Genomic DNA, 24090 nt, shown 5'->3' on the forward strand with positions numbered 1-24090 from the left:
AGCCACACCGACACTGACTGACTGTGTGGAATAAAGGAAACCGAGCTGAACCTGAACAGGCCACTTTGCTCCGACACTTCCTGTTGTTTTTGTCAGATGGCGGCTCTCAGAAAAACACGAGAATCCCAGCTGTAACCACCACACTGAAGCCGACGTAAACAACATTTAAAAGCCACAGACGAGTAAATGACGTGACTTCAGATGTGACTTGAGCGCCGCGTTAAACGTGTTCCTCCGAAGACGAGTGAGAGCAAGCAGTTAAAACCCTACGACTTTATTTACGAAATCCTGCAACAGCTAAACAGTAAAATGTTTTTCACGGACAAACAAACTTAGAAAAGATTAAAAAAAGAGGAAAACATGAGAATGCAGTCAAACATTTGATCTTTCTTTACTCCTGGTCTTCTGTTTTCTCTCTTCTTCTCTTTCACTTCATCTTCCTGTCCGTCTCTGCTTTTCCTCAACAGCCAGGGGGTCCAATCAGCTGTTTGCTCACCAACTCCAACATCCGCAGTTCATTTCCGTCCTCCTCGGTGTGTGTGTGTGTGCGTGCGTGCGTGTGTGGCCCGTGGTTACCATGGCGGCGACATTGGCTGTGGGTTCTGGAGGTACGACATCACAACCGCTGAGATGGACAACCTGCAGACAGGACAGAGGACAGACGGCCGCGTTAAAGCTACACTGACACTGCGCATGCACACGCACACGCGCGCTCGCACACACACACACGCACAGTGTAATCCATAAATGTTGTGTAATTTACCACGTCATGTTCTGCAGTTGAATATTAGGGACGAGTGGACACACACAAACACTTGTTGATACTGGGATCCCCTCCCTGCTCGGTTTATGAAAATTTATTAAGGATAAAAGGGTCCAACAAATTTAAAGAGTGTTTTTATGTCTCAAAAAATGAATGAGCCATTAAGCCATAAGCACCAACACACATGTTTTCTTATAGGAAAATTATGGGGTATTGAAAAAGGACCACATTTACACATTTTTGAAGTTGTTTTGGGGGAAAAGTGCCCCCTAGTGTCCAAGATCTGTACTGCTACATGTGCAGTATGTTAACATATCCTCCTTTCAAAGTTGGGTTCTTACTTAAACATTCAAGTGGCATCACTTCAGCTAAGCCTGAACTGCAGTACCTGCACAGGTACTCACAACTGACTGACTGCTTCATCAGAAGTCGTGATACTTTTTACTGATGAGAAAACTGTTTACAGCCTCAGAACTGAGCTTCAGCTCAGGTTCTGATAACGGTGATGTGAAGCAGTCCAGGGATGATTTTGCCGCGTTGGAATTTTCCTCCTTGTTTGCGTTTGTTGCGGTTGTCGAGCACCTTTGTTTTGGGAGATTTTGTAAAATTACTTTTTACTTCTTGCTTTTGAAGCAGAACCACACGCTCCAGCTGTCTTTTAATTATTCAACGAGATATTTCTGCTGACAAAATGGCACGTCAGGAAACGATGCAGCTGAACACGAGCCCGATTAACACTGACGCACGTATGAAGAATTTCCCCCTGAGCCGAGCGGCGCCGCTGTGCAGTTAATGGAGGCAGCCTCACCCGATAACACAACCTTTTGTTTAATAGCACGGGGATACCGACATCACATCTCGGCGATTGACAAATGTCCTGAAACTGGCCTTGAACCAGCTGCTACGCACACAAGGCTGGTACATCGAGTTCATCGTCTGACATTATTTGCTGAGCCAAACCTTTTGCGTTACTTAACTATGGGCGCATCAGGCTTGTCTTTTAATACAACCTCATCTAGACGATGGACCGGGAGGTTTTTCCTCATCGCAAATGTGTCTGCGAGGCCTGGACATGTGCCCCGCTGTAGTTCCCTTTTAGAGGCGGATGGAAAAGGACCCCTGGAGGTCAGACCGTTAAAAGCTTTTGGACATTAAGAGTTGGCTCGCCTCAAGGCCGGGTGGCAGACAGAAGCGAGTCTAACCTACAGTTTTAAAGCGGAATAATTCAAGACTTTCATGGAAACACACACTGCCTTAATTAGTCCTTTTAACGACTACCAGTTGAAAACAGGATGTCATCACTTTATAATCCTTTTGGACATATACTCAATTCAAAACAGTACAAAGACAATATGTTCAACATTTTACCACATCAGCTTCATTGATTTTTCTACACACTATTTGCTTATTCTGAATTTGATGCCAGGGACAGGCTTCAAATCATCTGGGACGGGAACAACAAACCACTCAAAAAAACAGCAGTTTGGAACCTTTCACAGGTAAACTCATTGGTACCAGGTGATGGTGTCATGGCTGGGTGTGAAAGGAGTGTGTACAGGATATTACTACATTACTCAGAAACACTTTGTAAAATCATCAGTAAACTCAGTCTGTTTATCTTTTGTTTTAATTGATGTTTTCCACAGCGTCCCGACTTTTTAATATACAATATGTAAAGTAATCTGGATTACACTATTATGTACTGCACACTGATGAATTCACAAACGTAAAAATGATAATGTGATATTCGAGACTGAGTCCACCAAAAGCTGTAATTTTAGATGTTTTCTTCCAGTTCCCCTCTCTGAGAACCACACTGCAGGTCCACAGCAGCATGCTGTGCTTTGCTGTGCAGTGATGTTATGTAAGACACAGGTCTTTGGATTCAGCATATGTCGGTGTAAAGATGACACACGTGTAATATATGCTATGAGCATGAACACACTGGTGCTGTACACTCACATGAAGCTGCTCATCATCTGTTTGGTGTCCTCTGAGCTTCTGGAGTTTGCAAAGCTGATGAAAGAGCAGTAGACTGCGATCCAGGCACACCACTTCAGCTGAAACACAGCACACAGGTTAGAAAGGTCAGCTTGGGGCCAATCAGAAAGACCAAAAAGCTCGTATCTAGTGAATGCTCTGCTGGTTAACAGACATCTGTTTGGAGACAGACAGACTCGGCAATGAGGAACAGGAGTCAGCAGTGGAAGTAACCTACCGCATAGAGAGCGATAGCTGCATAATGACACTGATCAAAGAGGACATAATGACCTTCAGTTTGCTGCTGTCCGTACACTGTAATAAAAACTGACATCTTTTTGAAACCAATGGAGTCTCCCCCTGCTGGCCATTAGAAAGAATGCAGGTTTATGGCACTTCTGCTCTGGTTTCCCATTTCAGACCTGGAAGCTCCGTCCACTGAGGACAGAGAACAGGATTACTTGTAGGTGATTGATGTTCACATGACATTGTGTTGTGCCCCTTGTAAAACCCAAAATCTGACAGAGCCATTGTCCGTCTTTGCCTGATAAATGAATCCGAGTTTCTCTTCAAAAAACAAATTTAAGCAAAGAAAAAAAAATGTTTGTTGATGGAAGGACAATCAATAAAACAAATGATCTTCTACTGGACTGGGGGGCCTCATGAGCTTGCTGCTGTCCCCTCTTTACTTTCTTTATTGTGTCCTTAACCGCTGACATTCAAGAGCTGCCCTTCATCCTTTCATCGCGACTTTACCTTTAATCTTCTAAATGGAACGACTGGGCTGGCCCAAGGTCCACTGTTGGGGAGCAACACCCCGTTGGTGTGGACGCACAAATGCACACACATAAACAAACACAAAGGCAAAGGACAAGGGAGATGGGAGTCATTGAGTATATGTGTGTGTGTGTGTGTGTCACCTTGAGCATCAGTCCACACATGCTGAAGATCATGCCGAGCAGGTTCATGTAGTCAGGTGTGGGGTCCTCCAGCGTGGGATTGGTCTCTGTGCTGGGAGGCTTGTACCTGCAACACCACAACCAAAAAACAGAATGCAACATGGATTTATTTGTTTTTAAAGCGAGATCCACTGCCACTATTAGAATATCACATTACACCTGTAGGTAATTATGGAACAAAACTCCATTACCAAACCACAGGTACTGCACTCCTCCATGTTTCTGGGAAGGCCACCACATTTTGCTGCCTTTCAGCCTTCAATGAAGCCTTGTAAACAGGTGTTGTTACAGTTAAAGAGACTTGTCCAAACTATGAGACTCGGACCAAAGTAACACAACAGGGCCGCCCACAAAGTTTTGGCCATACAGCGTTATTGTGCATTGGTTAATTAACGTGGTCCTTGAGCTAAGCGGTCTGTGGCAAAAGAAGTCAGCGGTAACCAAATCACAAGAGGCATCTTGTTAACCGACTTTCAAGGGCACATATCAACAGAAACGGAAAAACAACCAATATGTTCGAATAGGAAATGTGACCGATTATTAAATCAGCGACAGTCGGCCAAGTAACAAGTAATTTACATTGTTTGTTGGGTTTTTATGGCGTATAAACCCTACAGCTACTCCAGTTAATCGCTAATCGCTTTAAGAAATGCTCATGACTGGTGTTAAAGGTTAGCTAGTTAGCCATTAGCTACCGTTAACCAGGCTGTGGTCAGTTAATTCCGCCAAGGAACACGTTGTTTCTCTGTGTGAAATACTCACCTTAAAATCTTATTTTGTCTCCTCGGGTCTGCCATATTGTTGGAAGACATTATGGGTCACAATTCGTTCCTGGTGTGGCCTTTTGCGAAGAAATTTAAACTCTGGCGACCGAACGACAGCTGATCGGCCCCGTCACAAACGTAGTAGAGAGGATCGCTATGTCCGGTGAATTTCGAAATAAAAGAGTAAAGTAACCAGCGCGGCCAATGATGTAACGGGGGGAGAGTTCCAGACTTTTATTTTGACAGGAGTAGGTATTCCCAGCATGCATTGCGCGTATTAGCAAACATGCTGGGTAAAATGAATGGAAGAAGATGTTGATGGTTGTAAACTGGGGATAAAATAAACTAGTACCATAATTATCAGTATGGTAACTTTCTCTTCTGAAATCAAGCTCTGGTAAAACGGTTCAACTGAGGTAACAAAGTAAGTAGCACAAAAACTGCAGTGACTAGGAAATGATTAACGTTAGCTATTACAGCAGTTTGCTACACGCTAGCTCTTTCTAGGTAATCCAGTGTTCCAGTTAGCAGATAGAGCGAATGTGTTAAATAAGCCTCCGGAGCTCTATTAGTTTCCTATGAGGAAGCTAAGACTCGTCCGGTTCACATGCTTGTACTGTGTTTTCCCCTCACAGGTTATGTCATGGCGTTCCCTCAGGCCAGACCTCAGGCCCCTCAGCTTCCTCAGCATCTGCTCAGGACCATAGACTGCCAGCAAGGTGCTGTCAGGGCCGTTCGCTTCAACGGTAAGACTGATGAGGCATCAGCACAAGTGGCTCGTTTGTTATGATAAATATGGGTTATGATAACATCCAAGATATGAAAACGCGCGTGATAATGTCAGACTGTAGTTCAGTTAACAGCACGAGATAAATGCAGCACGTGAGTCAGGAGTCATCCGTGAAACATCCTTAACATATACTTGCCTCTGTCTCATGTCTCCCTGCTCGGTCAGCCGATGGGAACTACCTGCTGTCTTGTGGCAGTGACAAGTCTCTGAAGCTGTGGAGTGTGAGCCGAGGGACCCTGCTCAAGACGTACAGCGGCCATGGATACGAGGTTCTGGACGCCGATGGGTGAGGGAGTTGTCACGGATCAAAATGCTTGATAAACGAGGCTGAAAAGCGCTAACTGCAAGAACTAACCGTGTTTGTCTCTCCTTGGCTGTTTTACCAGTTCCTATGACAACAGCCAGCTGTGCTCCTGCAGCTCTGATAAGACAGTGATCCTGTGGGACGTCGCCACGGGCCAGGTCACACGCAAACTCAGAGGCCACGCTGGGGTCAGTCCTGCTGTTTCTCACTCTGTGGTCATGTCCGTCTCACTTTAAGAGCTGTTTATCTTTTTTGTTTTGTTTTGTTTTGGTTTTTCTGCACCTGTATAGTTTTATTTTCTTGTTTTTCTGTGTGCTCATTTGTTCTCTTCAATTTTCTGCTGACAGAAAGTCAACTGTGTCCAGTTCAATGAGGAAGCAACTGTTATCTTGTCTGGTGAGTCTTCATTCATATGAAATGCCTATGATGCATAATATTATATTCAGTGTATATTGTTTATTTTTTTTTCAATAATGCTTCATATAATACTTTTCATATAATACATTTCTTGGTCTTCATGTTAACTGTAATCAACTCATCACCTAATTTGAATCAAACTGATTCTAATTTAGTATAATTTAGTAATTTATCAACTTATTATCTTTTTGTGGTCTGAATGTGTGTGTGTGTGTGTGTGTATGTGTGTGTTTTCCTCTGCTCCAGGATCCATAGACGGGACAGTTCGGTGCTGGGACACCAGGTCCAGAAGATTTGAGCCCATCCAGGTTCTTGATGAGGCTCGCGACGGCATCAGCAGCCTGAAGGTGGTCCAACATGAGCTGCTCACCGGGTCAGCACAGTAACACCTTTGTCTCCCGCACATTCAAACAGCTGCAGTTTGCATTTGACCTGGAAGCAGATAAAAAGAGAGATGGTTAGATTTCACTTCATTTCACTTGAAAAGGATTATTTTGTGTTTAGGTCGGTGGACGGCAAAGTGAGGCGCTACGACCTGAGAATGGGACAGCTGCATGTTGACTTCATCAGCAGTTAGTAAACGTTTTCACCAACCACAGTAACATTCATAAACGACCATGGAAATGCAACACTGATCCTGTGGCTTGTGTGTGTGTGTGTGTGTGTGTGTGTGTTCCAGGTCCCATCACCTGTGTATGTTTCAGTCAGGACGGTCAGTGCACTCTGAGCTCCAGTCTGGATTCTACAGTCAGACTGCTGGACAAAAGCACTGGAGAAATGCTGGGAGAGTGAGTGCTGCTCAGTCTCATGAGTTTACACTGGGCTGTGCTCCCATCATGGCTTCAGGCAGTTCATCCAACACGTAGATTTTGTTTCTCAGACACGGTGTTACGTAACAGTTTTAAGAAATGTTGGCAAGTCGTCTTACCTTGAGGGACTTAGCACCTCAGTGATTTCTGTCAAATTCAAACATGTGCCAGAGTTTTACATGTTATGTTTGTGTTGTGTGTTTGTTTCACTCAGGTATACAGGACACAAGATGAAGGGCTATAAGCTGGACTGCTGCCTGTCCAGTAAAGACACCCACGTCCTGAGCTGCTCAGAGGACGGACACGTCTACTGCTGGGACCTGGTGGAAGTAAGTGTCTATGTTTAGAATGATTAGTGGACAGAAACATGGGCACAAGAGGGGGAAATCTGTCACAGTATTGAACAGCTTTCTGCGGTCCAGAACAGCAGCCTGCTGCCTCTGGGTTTCTTCCCACCAGCACACCAGCAGAAGAAAATTATGTCTTAAAATCACTCCAGAATTGCCTTATGTGAGTCAGAGACATAGAAAGTGTCTTCATTTATACTGCGTAATGTAAGTGTTATTTTTCTGACCTCCAGGGATCTTTGTCCTTGAAACTTCCTGTGGGGAAGGCGGTTGTCCAGTCGCTGTCCTTCCACCCCACGGAGACCTGCCTCCTCACGGCCATGGAGAGGTGTGTCCAGGTGTGGGGGGCAGAGCCAGAGGAAGATGCGGTGGCCACATAGAGCTGGTGAAAGTAGTCAGAAGCCACATTTACATGCTGAGAGCATTCATTTTTCTATAAACTTCAAAACCTGGTAAACCCTTGAGTGGCCTGAAAACATCTCACTGCCACAGTTGGGATTTGGTTCTATAAACATGTAGCTGAAGGTTTGGTACTGGAATGATCAGTACTAAGTAATCAGAGGTGAGCAACACAGATACATAGCTGGATTATCAGTCTGGCTGTGACTGTTAGCTCACAAAGATTTAGTTCTGTGGAGAGGAAGGCAAATGCTGAACATACCAGCTGACACAAAGAATTTGAGGAAAAAGAAAGATGTTGGACTTTGGTGCCCAGATGTGCAGGCTACATGATCTGTAAATGTGAATCTAATTTTAGTCAACTAAATGATCTAGGAAGTGGATTTTTGTGTGTGTGCGAAACATATTTTTGTACAAAACCTTAAATAAACGTTTTACTGTATAAATTCAACCACATCATTTAATTTCCCACCAACACTGTTTAGGTCTGTAGCGTATCTTTATTAAGAACTGTACACACGATGAACGTGGAGATAGGCACATTACAAAATAAGTTAATCGGCATGACAAAAGAATTGCAACAAATAAATAAATAACTTATCTTACATAAATACAATTTTTTAAACTGCAACTGTTGACGAATAAGTCTGAACTGTGAGGAACTTCACTCAGCTGTTTGTCAGATCACAAGGTGTATCTACGCAGCTTCGTACGCGTGATCCCGTCTATCAACCCAAAACTTTCAAAAAAGATTTTAAATAAATACATGTCAGCTTATTTACAAAAATAGTCAAGTAGTTTGTATTAAAATCATGTCTTTGCGCAGACGTTCTGTCAGAAAATCAAGATTCAGAACAGAGCAGATGAGCAATGCTTTCATTTTTAAAGAAGTACTTACATTTGAAGAACTCTTTTCTAATTCTCTCTCTGTTGTTAATGACAGAAAAACTTACTTTTGCACAATGCAAACTGTTCATGAATTAAAAAAGGAGCTTTTGGGGCTGTCAGAGTAGTATTTAAAGCTTGCAAAAGCCCAAAGTAGTAAAATTCTAATTCTGTTGAGACTCATCAGATCACTAGTCAAAGTCAAAATATTTAAATCAAGAAAAACAGATTCATGAGGTTTTCACATAAAAGTGAAAGTAAAAATAGCTTCATTTTTTTGATTTCTGACATAAATTACTTAATAAGAACAGGATTCTGCTTCCTCAGCGGTTTGTCATTCTGCAACCAAACGCTACATTTACACGTTACAAGTGAACCTGCCAATAAATTTGTCCTCTCAAACAACGAAACACACACAGCCATCTAGCCCACACAGCTGCAGCCTGCTGCTGAAAGCTTCTCCACCTTGTGCCAGCGATGTGAGTTATCAAGGAAGGCCATGTCCTCGTGGTGGGTGGGCCTGCAGCAGGGCGCGTTGTGCCACAGTTCCCCCGGTGCCGGCCGAGGGAGCACGCCGCTCAGCAGCAGGTTGGTGAGGGTGAGGTCGTGGTTGGAGCGAACGCGAGGACACGTCCCGCTGCAGTACTTGAAGAGGACGGTCTCGTCTGAGTCGTAGCCCAACCCGAGGTCTCGAACCTGCAGCAGGATGGAGCGCAGGCCGCAGTGGGAGTCTAGAGTGGAGCGGCGTGATCGGACTGGGATCGGGATGATGGGGTCTGGTGATGGCCCGACCCCAGAAGCTTCTGCTGAGCCGTCATCTGGCTCTCCGCTTCTCTTGTCATTGTTTGGTGACATTTGTGGAGATGTTTCTTTTCTCTGTCCTGGAAAATGCAGAAAGGATTATCTATACAAATGATGTACAACAATAATGTAAAAATGTATAAAAATAAATGATTTTTACGCCAGTCCGCACCGGTTAATTAAACACTTAACTGAAACTTTACGACTTCTGAGAGGCTTAAAACCAATCTTTGTAGTGATGCGTATCAAAATCTACACCCAAAATGTAACACATTTCTTTCAAAGCAAGCAAAAATTAGATTTTAGCCCAAAGGTCATAGGTCACAACCTTCCCTTCAGCCAGCACTTACCAATCAGGGACCTGAGCCAGTGGCTCTCTCCCCTCTGGATGCAGAACAGGATCACAACCAGCTTCAGCAGGGACCTCATGGCTAAGAGTCTGCTCTTCGTCTGAGCCGTCGCTCAAAATGAACCAGACAAATGCGTGTTTGTATGTCTGCGAGTGTCTGCGGGTGCGAGTGATGCTTAAGATGCAGACGAGTCACAACCTCCAATATATAGCCCTCGGAGATGAAGGGCGGGGGTGAAGGGATGAGGTGCAGGGGGAGACAGACACTAACCCATTACTTGCCAACAGACTATCCCGCTCACCTGAGCCTGACAGGCAGTGTAGGAGGGCAGGCGGGCGCTTGACCCAGAATTTGTCCTGTTGGGATTATCTAATTGGTGTAAATCACCGGCTTATTGTTGAGTTTCCCCCAGATGTTTTTCCAGAGGATGTTGGCCCCTGGCAGTATGGATTGCCAGAGGTTTGGACTTTCTTAAAACCTGCTAAAGAAGTGGACAATGATGTCACACCGATGATGCTGAGAAGCATGTGTGTGATAAATGAGTCAATAGATAGGTAGCTAGACAGACACGGAAGTGGAAAGGCAGGCGAGCAGAAAGCCAAGAGATAAATTCATAGACGGAACTTCATCAAAATGCAAAATTATCCATGTCGGAAATGTAAAGGAAGAAGTGCGGTGAGAGATTAAAAAGGCAGGATGAATCATTGTGGAATGTTTGTTCTATCACTTCTGCCACTTCTTCTTATCAGAAACATTACGCCTGCGGATCGATACAGGAAAGCCTAAAAAAGAAAACTTTAAAAGGTTAAACACAGAAGAAGAAAGTCAAATCAGGTTATAATTAGAAATAACAGGGTCTGTTTTCAGCAGACATTCCACAATGGGTGACTCGTCCTGAGCTGGTCCATAAATTGAGGGATTTTATCAGCAACGTGTGGCTGACATGTAGAATATGTAGAATATGCATTATGTAACAGTTATAGGGCCCAAACAGGCCTTGGGTGGAATTTGGAGCTAGTGCTTATTTGGACCGTGTTTCTGCCAGCCAGGTGCAGGTCAAACACCCCAGTGCACGTTTTTATGCAACCCAAAACACAAACCGAACCTGAATTAATGTGTGAGCTGCTAGTCTTTCAGCGGCGTCCTCATCAACACCACCCACCGTGTTCTAAATGTGTCCGTTTGAATTGATTTTAAACTGGACACATGCAGTTGAGCTCTAAATGTTCAGTGCAGTTTGGTCAAGTGCACATTTGCTCTACTACCACTTGGGAGTGATGGAAACTGGAAGTTTAAGTCATTTATTTGTTACTTTTAGTATTTCAACAGTTAGTTCAAAATTTCATCTATATAAACACCTATTTCTATATCTATTTTAGCAATTTATCCACTACTTTAGCCAACTAATTAGCCTACTAATAAGTATTAATGACTTTAAGCTAACACCTTCAGCTATTTATCATATCTATTTCAACAGTTACTGACACTTTTAGCTAACTATTAAACTATTAAACCAATTATGCATTACTTTAAACTACTTGAAGAATTTATCAAAACTTGTAGCTTTTAGCTAACTAATTCAACTACTTATCATTTTCTTCTATTTCAATCATGTATCAGTACTTTTAGCTGTATATATTTAGGTCTGGCTTTTAAAAATTATGGTTAAGTTATTGAAATACACTAAGTAGAAAAGTAAGTACAAGGGCATTACTTTTAAGCAGTAATGCCATTTTCCTTGTTAACCATAGACTTCTCTGCTCGCTTGCTGGCTATGTGGCGTTCAGGTGTTCAGTACAGTTACTGTAGTTATGCCAGCTGTCTGTCAAAGAGAGACATTGTCTGACTTTATAATTCTCCTCTGATCAGTCTGTTTGCAAGCTGCGCTTAAGACAGATGATCCTTTAAAATTTAAACCGAGGCATTTCTCCAAACATGAGGTCAAAAACTGTATGACAGAAAAGACACAATACTTATTCATATACTCTTGACATAAGATATTAGCTTTTTGTGTTTTGATTTTTTGTCACTTTTGTCTCTTTTGTCTTGTTTTAACTAATCTGAATTTCATCCAGTCTTTCTTCTGTTTAGGGCTACAAGTAATGGATTTATTTTGATTAATCTTTCAGTTGTTTTCTTGATTAGTTGTTTAGTCTATAATATGTCAGAAATTGAAAATTGTGAAAAATGTTAATCACTGTCTCCCAGTGTCAAGGTGACATGCTGATGTTGTTCACAACCTGAGGATATGCAGTTTACTGTCAGAGGAGTAAAGAAACCAAAAAATATTCACATTAAAGAAGTTGGAATCAGAGAGTTTTGACGTCTGTCATATTGTTTTCTGAGTATCCTGCTTTTGCTTTGTCTTTAAACTCTGCTTTTAAATGTGCTAAATAAATACAGGAACACATTGGATGACATTACTATTTCAAGAAGCTGATTTTCCCAGACATATTTTAGAAAAGTCAATAAAATAACTGTAGAGACAACATGTAAAAACAAAACGAGACGATGTGGGTTAAACATAAACATTAGAAAAACCATAAACAATTAGAAAAATTCTGAGTGAAAAGAGCTCAGGCAATACACACATTATGACATACACACTGCAGTGCTTTCTGTTAATACAGTAATCAACGCAAAGAGCATTACCTGTACTGCATTTTGTTAATGTATGACTCCTGGCTTCACTTTGTTATATTTAGACATGAGGAGTGTTTCCAATGGGATTTTATGTTTATTTATTATATTTTAACAGCCCCATTTCTCATGTATTATAGCTTTGTTGATGTGAATTACAAAGGAATCAGTCCTAAATCTTGAACTAATAACGGTCCATGAAATTTACTGCTAAGAATTTCAATAATTCTTTCAGGGATCAGGTTTTTGAGACAGCACTAAATTAGACATTAGAAAGAAAAATCACTATGTGTTTTTAAGCAAGCTCTTCATCAGTTATAGTCCAGACTACTGACTCTAACCTGAGAAAAGTTGACCCAAAATACTGTTCCTATGAAATATTCATCAATAGATATGTGATGTGATATCATGTGATGGACAGTAGACAAAATTTTGATGCAGTGTCAATGGGAATGGTTTCATTTTACAATTTTAAACTGGATGTTGAAGACTTTCAAGGAATGAAAATAAGAAAACATCATCAGCTCGTTCACCTTCATGTCAACACTACAATACAACTACTTGAAAATACGTTTTTTTAAGACTCACAAAAGGGATATTAACATATTTACCTTGCTGAGTAAAATTTAAATTGCTGCATAGCTTGAGCAAGCTGATGGGTTTTAAGAAAACTGTATAAAAGGGCCTCTCATTTGCGATTGCAGTATACACATATACATATACATGGGTAACCCTCCTCATTTCTGCAGATATGGTAACTGAAGACTTCTAGCAACTCGCACAAGTTGAAACCAATAACTTAACTCAGCTGTCCACAAGCAAGTGAAATCATTCTCACAGAGAGCATCCATTTCCCAGTAATTTGTACGGAAAACAAGAGCACGAAAGGGCAAAGGGCCTGACACATTCCTTCCACCTCTCAAAGAGACAGGAGGATGAAGGCCAAGTGAGAGATGAAAAGACAGAGAGAAAACGGAGGAGGTGGTGGTAGAAATACAGTGGAGATAGAGCAATCCCTTTGGATTACGGCCCAGTGAATCAGTCTGGAATTCTGGGTTGTCAGAACACAGGAATGGAAAGAACGTGGCATCACACACACAAAACATTTCTATAAAGAGGCAAATCTTGCCAGATCAGGAGATGAATCATTTGAAAAAGTGTCACCCATTCTTTATGTCAGACTAAGCTTCACACATTTAAACCCAAGTAGGGTGCGTTTGGACAGAGGTGACCTAAGATTTCAGATAATGTGACGTTTTTAGCCATACTAGCAGCATGACTCTATGGACAGCTGTATCTGTCCACCACTTTGGTCCAGACTGAACATCTCAGCAACTACTCAGTGAGATGAGAACAAATCACAATGACTTTGATGATCACCTGACTTTTTCTAACCTGGTACATATGCAAAACAAAGTTTACTTCCACAGTGTGTGTCCCACTCATTACTGGGTGGGATAATATTATTCTCCTGCTGGCTCCAAGAGTCACAATTAACCTTGTTTGCAGATTGAGATGCCATCAAACACCTGCTTAACTCAATGGTGACCAATCAGCTGTCAGTCAAAACACTTCAGCCCATTTTTACAGCATCAAATGACTCATAAACAAAACTTATCAGAAAAATGAATACTTGAGCAAACATCAGCATGATATGAAATACCTAAAATGAAAAATTTATTTTGATGTGTACTTTGACTTTGTAGTTTGACCCACGTCGCATCCACTAACATGGACGGAAGTGAGTTATAACCTGTACTGGAACCAGCCACCAGGGGGCGAACCAGAAGTATTGGCTTCACTTTTAGGGACCTCTTACATCTCTTGATATACAGTCAGTGGCTTGGGCTGAAATGTCTTGACAGCTGTTGGATGGATCATCATGCCACATGTGGTCAGTTTGTGTAAAACTTTGTTTAATGACCAAATACCTTCAAAACTAATTCTTAACGGGCACAAATGTACTTTGTACTTTGCTTAGTGCTGATTAGCAAACTGTTAGCATGCTAACATGCCAAACTAAACATGGTGAACATCAGCGTGTCATTTTGGGCATGTTGGTGACTGCAGCCTCACAGAGGTGCTAGCATGGATGCACACTGTGAGTCTTCTTCTGTGATAAACATGAAACCATATGCAGTGTACTTTCTAATATAATTCTTCATATATAACACTGACTGAAGTTACAGTTAGTACAGGACAGGATGTTCTCTTGTCTTTTTTCCAACCCACTTTCTCCCTGATGGCCCAGTTTTCATAGCAGTGACACCGCAGCCTTTCTTACCTACCCGGGCTGCCTATATAAATGTCACAATTGTCTGGTTTCTAGTCCACTTTTAAATCTTTTCCAAGGCATCATAGATCTTTAAGGGGAGAATCACTCCTCCCACTGCTGTCTTCTCTGGTGCATTCCTGCACGTTCAGCACATTTATTTTGTTTTGTCGTGAAGCAGACATAGGTTAAAAATGTATATATATTTTATGATGTACTGCTTCCCGTATGTCCATCCCCTCCATCACAAAAATGAAAATAAATCCTCTACATTGGACGATTTATCAGACATACACCTGATGTTAACAATTAAAAATGAATGTATGTCATTTCTATACTCCCTCATGGATGTTAGCCTATTCAAAGATTATTTTACCCACAAGAATTTTCTTGTTTCCTTTTGAATTGGAAGAAATTTTTAACTTTGTTAAAAAAATATATCTTATACTGAGACATGTGGACCTAATCACATAAAGTCAGTTAAAAAAACAATTCATGTCGCCAGCAAGGATTTCTTTTGTTATGTTAATGTACTTACATTTAAAGATAACAAGTTCAGGTTAAACTTAAGCTACCTTTGAACTCAACACACTTACTTTCCATCTCTGTCTCACAGGCATCCAGACTGCAGGGGCTCAGGCACAACTCCAGATGGGGCTAAATGTGGTCCGAGTTAATGCCCAAACTGATAAGGAGAGGTAAAAATAGAACAGGAAATGTATTATAGAGATAAATGAAGTATGGAAAAACAGTGAGATTTAAAATAAGCTGGTACTGTATGTAACATTTTCTTTAAGTACAGTGAGACAAACTAAAGTTTATTTAATCAAACAGGGAAAAAAAAGAAATTGTTTGTTTGTTTGTTTGTTTGTTGCAAAATCTCAATCCAAAGTGCTGCCTGTCACTCTAATGTGGGGAATAAGAGCAAAGTGCTTACACTGTGTTACAGTAAGCTGTTGGTGTTTCTGCAGAGGTCTGAGCATTTGTTCCACGGGATGAGTTCAGGTCTTATCAGTCCAGCAGCCATGTAGGAAGGAAATGACTTCAGGACACTACATGTTACATTCAAACTGTACGAATGCTGATCGATGAGGTCTGATGATGTGCATTCCTGGGTGAGCTGGTCAGACAGTCAGTCCATATAGGGCTCGTCTGAGCTGAGCGGGGCAGGAATGCAGGGAGTAGCCTTCCTGTAACGGGAAATACTCGCAGAGGATTTAGCCTCGGAATCTCAAACTTGCGCCGAGCTGCTGCTGTTTATGCTGTAAATCTGCTGGTCAGAGCTGAGATTCTCTCAGCGTGTGTCATCAAGGCATGAGAATCTCAGCTCTGCAGGATCTCATGGAGCCAATTGGCGAAGGCAGTTATTTCGCTGACAACACACATACACACACACACACACTCCTTCGGTTCAAGTTGTGCAAGTCAGTGACCACTACATGACCAAAAGTATGTGGACGTTCAAATTACATTATGTGCAGACCTGAACGTTTCACCCGTATGAGACGGTTGAACGCGTGATGGCAGTTCCAGTTCATCCCAAAGGTGCCGGATGGTGTTCATGCCATGTTTTCACACACCAAACTGGGAACCATCTCTTTCTGGACCTGGCTTTGTGCACAAGGGCATTGTTACGCTGAAACAAGGAGGTTTGCCCAAAGTGTTGCCACTAAGTTGTAAACACACTGTTGTCTGAACATACCATCGTGTGCATGATTTCCCTTAATTAAAACCAAAGGGTCAAGCCTGAACCTCACTGCAAATGATTTTTGCTTGTTTCAGCTTAAAAATGTCAATTCAACTGCAGCCTTAAATATTTATCATTAGTTAAATTAATGCAGTTTTGTGAACCTAATTTTTAACTTAACTGAACTTGAATGTACTGTACAGCACACTCGTCCAACTCATTTTAAATCAAGACTTCAAGTGAGAAAAACTCATTTATAACCTCTGAAGTGGTCCGAAAATAAAGAAATACAGAAGTTCAATCTAATTAACCTGAAATTAATAACACTTGCTGATGATGATAAATCAAACTTGTGTTGATGAGAAAACATGAGTTGATTCCACTTAATTTCTGTATGATGAACCAAACGTCTGTGAATAAAGAGCAGGAAAGTTCAGGAACATGTCATCCATAAGAAATGAGCAGCGTTCACTGCCAAAAGAAAGACAGTGCTGTAGCAGGTGCACAAACACAGAAAAAGCCTGAGTTTAAGATCCTGCCACAGACATGTCATTATCACAGCCGTTAAAGAGGTTATAACCCCTAAGTGTATTATAGCAAAAAGCAAAATATGATAGCAATATTATTCAGACATCAGACACATTCGCCAGGATATCCACAGGTTTTATTTCAATAAACACTGGGTGTTCATACACTGTCGTCCCACTACTGAGTGCTACTGAGTGTTTTGGCTTTTCACTCAAGCATATTTTCTTCATTTTACAAAACAGACAAAATATATATTCATTTTTTAATACAAATGGCACAAACTGAGTGGATTTCATGGCTCAAAAAAAAAAAAAAAAATCCAACAGAAAAAAGTGCAGCAGATGTCAGGACGGAACACCAGCATTTGGTTCAAACCCAAGATGTCTTTTAACTGCACCGACTTCTTCATTTGGTCTTTTAGGTTCCGGCTTAAGGATTCAAGGAACTTTATTGTCATACCAGCTCCAAACAACAAGCAAACAGCGCCTGTGTTCAAAGTAAGAGTCCTTATGGTGGTCTAAACTTACTGCTACGACCTCCAACAACCAACCAAGTCGGAAACATAAATACATCATAACGGCTCTCATCAAATCCCTGCCGTCCTCCTAAAGCTTGTGTTAATTCCTTTAAATGACTCTACACTGTCAGAGGTGTAGTCAGGACATTAGCAAGACCATGAGTGTCTACAGCAGGGCTGCACAACAAGGACGTGTCCTGCAGGAGGGACACCAACTCAACAGGACCAGGTGGGCTAGCTTGTGCAGGCCCTCTGGGAGGTTTGGGTTCCCTACGCTTTTCACAGACCACTTTCTTCGTCTTGCTGTAGCCGCTTAACCTGGAAGCCAGAGATCTTTTGGGTCGAGGCTTTGTCATCTTTTTCCTCTCCGGGTTGTGGACAACGCTGTGACGCAGGAGGCTCTGCTTCATCGCGAAGGCCTTCCCGCAGCCTGCGTGGGTGCAGGTGAAGGGCCGCCGCTCCTCATGGAACGAGCCGATGTGGCTCTCCAGGTTGAAGACTGTGGTGAAGGACCTGTCACAGCCGTCCATTGGACAAATGAGGACCACACGTTTCTCTGAGTGGACGTGCTGATGCTGCTGCAGGAACCAAGAGTCCCTGAACACCTTGCTGCACTGGGGGCACCTCAGGACGAGCCTGTGCTGCTCCTTCCTGTGCTTCAGGTACTCCGTCCAGGTCTTCCCCGTGAAGCTGCAGCCCTCCTCCTTGCAGGGGTACCCTTTGTGCACCTTCTCGTGCCGCTTCAGCTTGCTGGGGAAGGTGAATCGCATTTGGCATCCTTCAAAAGTGCACTGGTATGGGGGCAGCTGGGTGTGCTGCTCACACACGTGGGACTTCAGCTGCTTGTTCTTCTTAAACTCGAGCCCGCAACCCACAAATTTACAAACGTACGTCTTCTGCTGCTGGCTGTGGATGCGGCTGACGTGTCTGGCCCGGTTTGTGTTTGTGGTGAAGGCCTCCTGGCAGCCGTCCACGGTGCAGAGAAAGGGCTTCAGGCCGCTGTGACTGAGATCATGTCGCGCCAGGTGGTAGGGACTACAGAAGGACTTACCGCAGCCATCGCGGTCACATGCGAACGGCTTCACTCCCGTGTGTTTACACAAGTGAGCGTCCAGTTTCCACTGTTTGTTATAAGCGGCCGAGCAGTCGGGGAACGAGCAGATGTAGCGTTTGTGTGGCTCCAGTTTACTTTCCATTTCAGCGGCACTGAGAAATAAAAGCTAATATAGCTCAGAAATGTTTCGCTCTGCTCTGAACACGTTTTCTGCCTTGACACCGGTACTTCCCATAACCACCCGCAATCTCGCGTCACTTCCTCAACGCGGAAGTGACGTCGACGTTACCCATCGGCCCTCTGATGTTTGGTAGATGTTAGCTTCTGCAGCGACAAGAGAATTTGTAAGTGTTTTTTCTCAAGTTTGAGGTCAAGAGTAAACATGACAACATTAGTTTAAGCAGACCAGCGGTGATTGTTTTCTTTGCTGTTTTCATTTTGCTACAAATTACATATTTGAACATAGCGGACGCTGTGGCTACATAGTAAGCTAGTTAGCTAGTGCTAGTGCTTAGCTTGCTCTAGCTGATGATGCCTTCCAATGCATGATGATACGTTACACCAGAACTTAAGCAAAGATCTCGCAGTTGAATGTTTCGTTTTCATTTGCCCCGTAAGAAGGAGAGCCTTAGCCGTCCACGTATCCTGCACTCGTCTGTTATAATTTAAGCGAGCGTTTGTTAGCCACCTGGTTGTTGTAGCTAATTGTTGATGCTACATAACGTTTGGGTGTTTTCAGTTAAACTGTTCGGTGAAAGGCTGCCCAGGTTTCAGGCTTAATGTGGTTGTGATTGAACTTATATCCACACGATTTAGCTTTCGATTCTTGGTGACATATGCTAAATTTACCACTAAGTTGTTTATGTAGTTCTTTAACATAAACATTGAAGTGATAACGCGTTATGCTTCCAAACCTTTAACCCTTAAACGCCACAGACGTTTATGTACAGTTAAGCAGCTGAATGAATCTGCGCTTTTTTCGAATAGCGTCTTGTTTGTCGTTTTCACCAATCCATAAAACTAATCTAATAGATAAGCCATAAATTTTGTTCCCCTGCTAGTGTTAATCCTGAAGTTAAGAGTAACCACGATTAAACAAAATTACGTTTACAATAACGTCAAACCCGATGGAGGTTTGTCCAAGTTAGCTCTCTGACCGCGACTCTGAAGTATCAGTAACATAACTGTACTGTGTATTGATGATTCTGTGGTCCTGAAGGTAGCACTGCACAGTCCCGCCCTTCTCCTCCAATCCGTGTGCTACAAATACACACTTCTGTACCGCATTGTAGCCTATTTCCTTCAAAATCAAAGTGAACACAGAGGGTTGTGGAGACACAGACAGAAGACAGACAGTATTGTCTGTGCTGCTGAAAACACAAAATATTTTAGGGTGCAGTGGACCTCATAAACTAGCACCTGAGTCTGTTTACATGTAACATCACTGTTTTTTTATCTGGTGAAAATAGGGTGAATCCATTGTTGCTGTGGAGATCCAGTTGTCACTATGGTAAGTCATAAGTTAGTAATGTCTGTTGAGTAATACTCACAAGGATAAGTGTTTAAATACTCACTGTGTGCTGTTGTACTGCTTTCTTGACAGGGTGAAAGAAAAGGAACCAACAAGTACTACCCTCCAGACTTTGATCCAGCCAAGGTGTGTATGATCATGCATTCCTGTATGTGTGTGTGTGTGTGTGTGTCAGTGAATTTCGTTCACCTTTTGTGTGGAGATTGCGACTGACTTTTCCGTCATTCTTTGTCTTCAGCATGGATCCCTCAACGGCTACCATAAAACTCACGCTCTGCGGGAGAGGGCCAGGAAACTGTCCCAGGGTATCCTCATCATCAGGTCAGGACACACAAATACAGAAATGATCAGATGACACTGGAATTAATTCATGACTGTCATGTGTAATCCAAATACTGATATGTTGTCAGTAGCGTCAGGGTACGGTATATGTGGTGTTTCACCAATACAGTAACGCAGAACTGTTGTTTCTCTTTCACACCCAACTGAAATGCATGTGACTGTTTTTTGTCCGTGAAGGTTTGAGATGCCCTACAACATCTGGTGTGATGGCTGCAAAAATCACATTGGAATGGGTAAGTCTGAAGGAAAGCGTGACCCATTTGTTCCGGTCGAGTCTGTCGGTCTCGTCCACTGTCTTCTCATTTCCGTGATGAGGACAATGACGATGTTTTGCTTGTTCAGGGGTCCGTTACAATGCGGAGAAGAAGAAAGTGGGGAACTACTACACCACGCCAATCTACAGGTAAACACTGAAACAACTCAAACAAGAGCGTGAACCTCACTGTCCAGGTGACTTAAAATGAAAAAAATAAAGATATTTACATCTTTTTTTTGTCTCCTCAATCAGGTTTAGGATGAAGTGCCATCTGTGTGTCAACTACATCGAGATGCAGACAGATCCGGCAACCTGCGACTATGTGATAGTAAGCGGCGCGAGTAGGAAGGAGGAACGCTGGGACATGGCTGAAAACGAGCAGATCCTCACCACAGGTAACGGACATCATGAGGATGAATGGTTTGGTTAAGGCTGGAAATGAAATGAGCACCATGACAGTGAGACAAAAGGCTTTTGTGTTGATCCTGCAGTGTCAAGTGCACAGCACATCTCAGACTGTGAAGACGTCTTTCTGTTGAGGCTTTTCTTTTCAGGGTGTTCATTTTGTTTGTCACAAGAACACCGTCTGCTTGTGTTTCCTGCCACCTGAATTTTCTGTTCCTGATTGATTCTGTCCTCCGTCCCTCCGCACAGAGCGGACAGAGAAGGAGAAGCTGGAGACGGATGCCATGTTTAAACTTGACCACGGTGGAAAAGATAAGGAGAAGCTGCAGAAGGCCCTGCCTTCTCTGTCAGAAATCCAGGAGTACCAGTCCGGCTGGAAGGACGACTTCCAGCTCAACAGCGCCCTCCGCAGGAAGTTCAGGGTAAGACAGCAACTGTTTGTGTCTGTAACTCCTGCATTAATGTCTCTGTATCTGTTGACTCTTTCTCTACATTCTCCACCTTTAAAGCAGGATTTCTCCAAATTTGCAGCAGCACTGTTTTTCTAACACGTCCTGTTCTCTGAAATCCTCTGTAACAGGATAATAACAAAAAGTTTATCAAAACTGACCTTACAGAGTGCTTCACAACAAACACAAAGCGATACATGAATAAGACAGAATGACATAATGGACTAAAGGAATAAAACTTTAAACAAACTACATAAGTGCATCATCAAGTGTAAAGTACAGTGTTACAGTTAAGAATTACAACAGACTGAAAAATGAAAAGCAACGACCCGATAAAAATAAGTCTTTGAAAGTGATTAAAAAGTATATGCTGGTGTAGACTGTATGTCTGGCATTCTCTTGAGTTGGCTCATGTCCCCTGGCAGTAAAGAAAAGTTTATCTAAGAACTACAAGTTCATCATGCGTTCTGTTGCTTTCTGTCCCTGAACTGACGGGCTGACTGCTTTAATCGGCAGACGGAGAAGAAAGTTCTGGCTGAGCAGGAGGAGAAGGACAACGCAGTGAGGATGAGGACCAACCTGTCCATCCCCCTGCTGCCAGAGAAGGAGGAGGACAAGAGGCTGGCAGCACTGCTCACCTACCAGTCACCTGACTGTAAATATCTGATAAGGCCGCATTTGATGGTCAAACTTTCTACTGGATGTTTAATGATTTAAATTTGGTGAACTCTTTGGATGTCCTGCTAATGCACAAAAATGACAGAACAATGTCTTAAATCACTTAAATGTGTGTGGGATCAGTAAAGTTCATCCTATCTTTCTTTTCCCAATCAGCCTACGAGGACAAGCAGCACAGCAAGCGGAAAGAGATCTCATCTCGGTCTTGGTTCAGCTCCCCGTCAGCCACACCCGGAGGTGCTGCAGGCAGTCTGCTCCATAAGCTCGGCCTGCAGGGGAAGGAAGCGGCCGTGGCCAAAGCCCTGGGCTCCTCGCACAGCCCCCTGATCCGCAAACGCACAGCAGGACCGGGAGTCAAAACCGAACCCTGCGCCACCATCACTCGCATGCAGTCACACACTGATATCAGCATGTGTGACGGAGAGACTTCAAAGCTCAGTCAGAGAGAGGACACTCCCAGAGTGTCAGCCCCACAGGTGGGACGGGAGGGAACGGAGACAAATGTCAGCGGCTCCACAGAGACGCGTGGCAAAAGCACACAGGAAGCAGATGATGGACTGACAGAGGCGAAGGAGAAGGAAGAGGACAGACGTTTGGGAGCTGTCACGTCCCTCGTGGCAGACTACAGTGACTCAGATTCAGAGTCTGGACACTGAGGCTCAACAAGAAGTTGAATGGGACAGTTTTCACTGAATGGAGTTCAGAAGTCGAAGGCTGCGTTCCACATCGCATACCTTTACTTTTTACTTGTAGAACTGCGGCTGCCCTGATGAGGTCCTCCTGCTCGCACATTCGTCACCGTCCATAGTGTGAGATTAGACATGAAAAGAAGCACCTGAATGTGCTGTCTGTCTGTCTGTGCTCTCAGCGTCTCGGTCCATGTGACGTACAGTATGTGACGATGTATGCAGAGGACTGTGGGTCAGAACAGGCAGGACAACACTCTGTGTGGATGCAGTCGGACATCCTGGTATTTTTGGCCTACTGCATTTAATGTGCTGCGTATTTGGACTTTTTGATCTTTTCCCAGCATACTGAACTGTGTGGTTGTGCAGATACATGAATGCAGCCAGTGTGTGATTTTGTGAGAGTGAAACACAAGCATAAGGTGATTGTCACAGCTGCAGACATCTGCTCTACGTTGTGTTCCTTTAAACAGCTGTGGTCAACTCATCTGTCTGGTCACGTGTTCTGTTTCCTACAGCGAAATGTGTCAAATAAGATTTTAATTTTAATCCTGCAGAATTAACTGTCATGAATGTGTCATATGATCATCAGGCCTGTTGATAAGACCTTTGTGCAAACACTACACACTCAGCTTGTAATGGTATTTAATTGTGTTTAGTTTCCCATGTGTGTGACTGGATGACAAAACTGTCAGGTAAAATTAAATGCAAAATGCTGTACGAAATTCTGTCACTTTTCAGAATTTGTTACCTGAACGTAGCCTCTTGTTGCAACCATCTGTGTCACTCAGTGCAGATCATCAAGTCCTAACCATAATCTGCTTTAAACAATCATATGCTCCTGCTGCAGTTGTTTTTGTCATTGATTAATCTGATGATTACTTTCACAATTAATCGATTACATAAAATGTCAAAAAAAGCTGTGTCCCAAAACCCAAAGACTCTTCATCATATCTACCACATGATCACACTGTCACAAGTGACAAAGAAAGACAAGCAGCGAAAATGGGAAACAGCAGACGTTTGCTTCAAAAGTGGCTGAAATTTTTCACCAAGGCAGAGAGAGACCAGCTAGTCCAGCAACAACATGTTCAGTTAACCACAGACGCCTCATGTTGCTTTTACTGTGCTTTTGTAACTGATTAAGGACATTTAGCATAAAGCAGTGACCCCAAAAAGGCCAATTCTAGTGCTTGAATGCTCAGAAAACTTCACTGCATGCTCCAACCTGTGCTGAAATTTTGCTCATTTCATTTCCAGCCTTAATTTATGTTTTCATGTAGAAATGCAGTGCTCAAGTTAAACGAGTACCTGCGATGCGAAGTCGAGCTGCAACGATTGGCCGTTTAAGATTTGCAGAAAAAAATGTTTCAGCTCATATAGTAAATGACAAAAGTGTCTTCATTTTTGAAACTGCTCCTTTAATTACTCGTTCACAGCTGATGTAATACCGACTCTGTCATGTAGATGGCGCCCA

At 42.8% G+C, this 24090-nt stretch overlaps 5 protein-coding genes across 6 annotated transcripts; 2 read left to right on the top strand and 3 right to left on the bottom strand.

Moving 5' to 3' along the window:
* Positions 1–258: 258 nt before the first annotated feature.
* Positions 259–4627, bottom strand: wdr83os (WD repeat domain 83 opposite strand). The gene is made up of 4 exons (XM_046373912.1): positions 4465–4627; positions 3664–3769; positions 2726–2823; positions 259–639 (listed from the first exon to the last, which is right to left on the bottom strand). Exons 1-4 carry the CDS (start codon positions 4512–4514, stop codon positions 573–575), a joined length of 321 nt encoding a protein of 106 aa, XP_046229868.1. The 5' UTR covers positions 4515–4627; the 3' UTR covers positions 259–572.
* Positions 4628–4723: 96 nt separating this feature from the next.
* On the top strand, positions 4724–7983 carry wdr83 (WD repeat domain containing 83). The gene is made up of 10 exons (XM_046373900.1): positions 4724–4890; positions 5102–5212; positions 5422–5542; positions 5643–5748; positions 5908–5956; positions 6224–6350; positions 6482–6549; positions 6657–6765; positions 7001–7115; positions 7367–7983. Exons 2-10 carry the CDS (start codon positions 5110–5112, stop codon positions 7511–7513), a joined length of 945 nt encoding a protein of 314 aa, XP_046229856.1. The 5' UTR covers positions 4724–4890; positions 5102–5109; the 3' UTR covers positions 7514–7983.
* A 35-nt stretch (positions 7984–8018) lies between these two features.
* On the bottom strand, positions 8019–9647 carry LOC124053479 (persephin). Its single transcript, XM_046378671.1, has 2 exons — positions 9569–9647; positions 8019–9298 (listed from the first exon to the last, which is right to left on the bottom strand). The coding sequence occupies exons 1-2, from the start codon at positions 9645–9647 to the stop codon at positions 8841–8843; spliced, it is 537 nt and encodes a 178-aa protein (XP_046234627.1). The 3' UTR covers positions 8019–8840.
* A 7162-nt stretch (positions 9648–16809) lies between these two features.
* On the bottom strand, positions 16810–18547 carry gtf3aa (general transcription factor IIIAa). The gene has a single exon (XM_046374047.1). It carries the CDS (start codon positions 18406–18408, stop codon positions 17332–17334), a length of 1077 nt encoding a protein of 358 aa, XP_046230003.1. The 5' UTR covers positions 18409–18547; the 3' UTR covers positions 16810–17331.
* On the top strand, positions 18474–23338 carry yju2b (YJU2 splicing factor homolog B). 2 transcript variants are annotated; one of them, XM_046374025.1, is made up of 10 exons: positions 18474–18610; positions 19736–19776; positions 19870–19923; positions 20036–20118; positions 20317–20372; positions 20482–20542; positions 20648–20790; positions 21050–21222; positions 21766–21904; positions 22084–23338. In XM_046374025.1, the coding sequence occupies exons 2-10, from the start codon at positions 19774–19776 to the stop codon at positions 22581–22583; spliced, it is 1212 nt and encodes a 403-aa protein (XP_046229981.1). In that variant the 5' UTR covers positions 18474–18610; positions 19736–19773; the 3' UTR covers positions 22584–23338. The 2 variants fall into 2 exon arrangements, with proteins under 2 accessions (XP_046229981.1, XP_046229990.1); XM_046374034.1 differs by lacking the exon at positions 18474–18610 and adding an exon at positions 18611–18677.
* The last annotated feature ends 752 nt before the right edge of the window (positions 23339–24090 follow it).

This window comes from Scatophagus argus, chromosome 2 (assembly GCF_020382885.2).
Source record: "Scatophagus argus isolate fScaArg1 chromosome 2, fScaArg1.pri, whole genome shotgun sequence".
NCBI lineage: Eukaryota > Metazoa > Chordata > Actinopteri > Scatophagidae > Scatophagus > Scatophagus argus.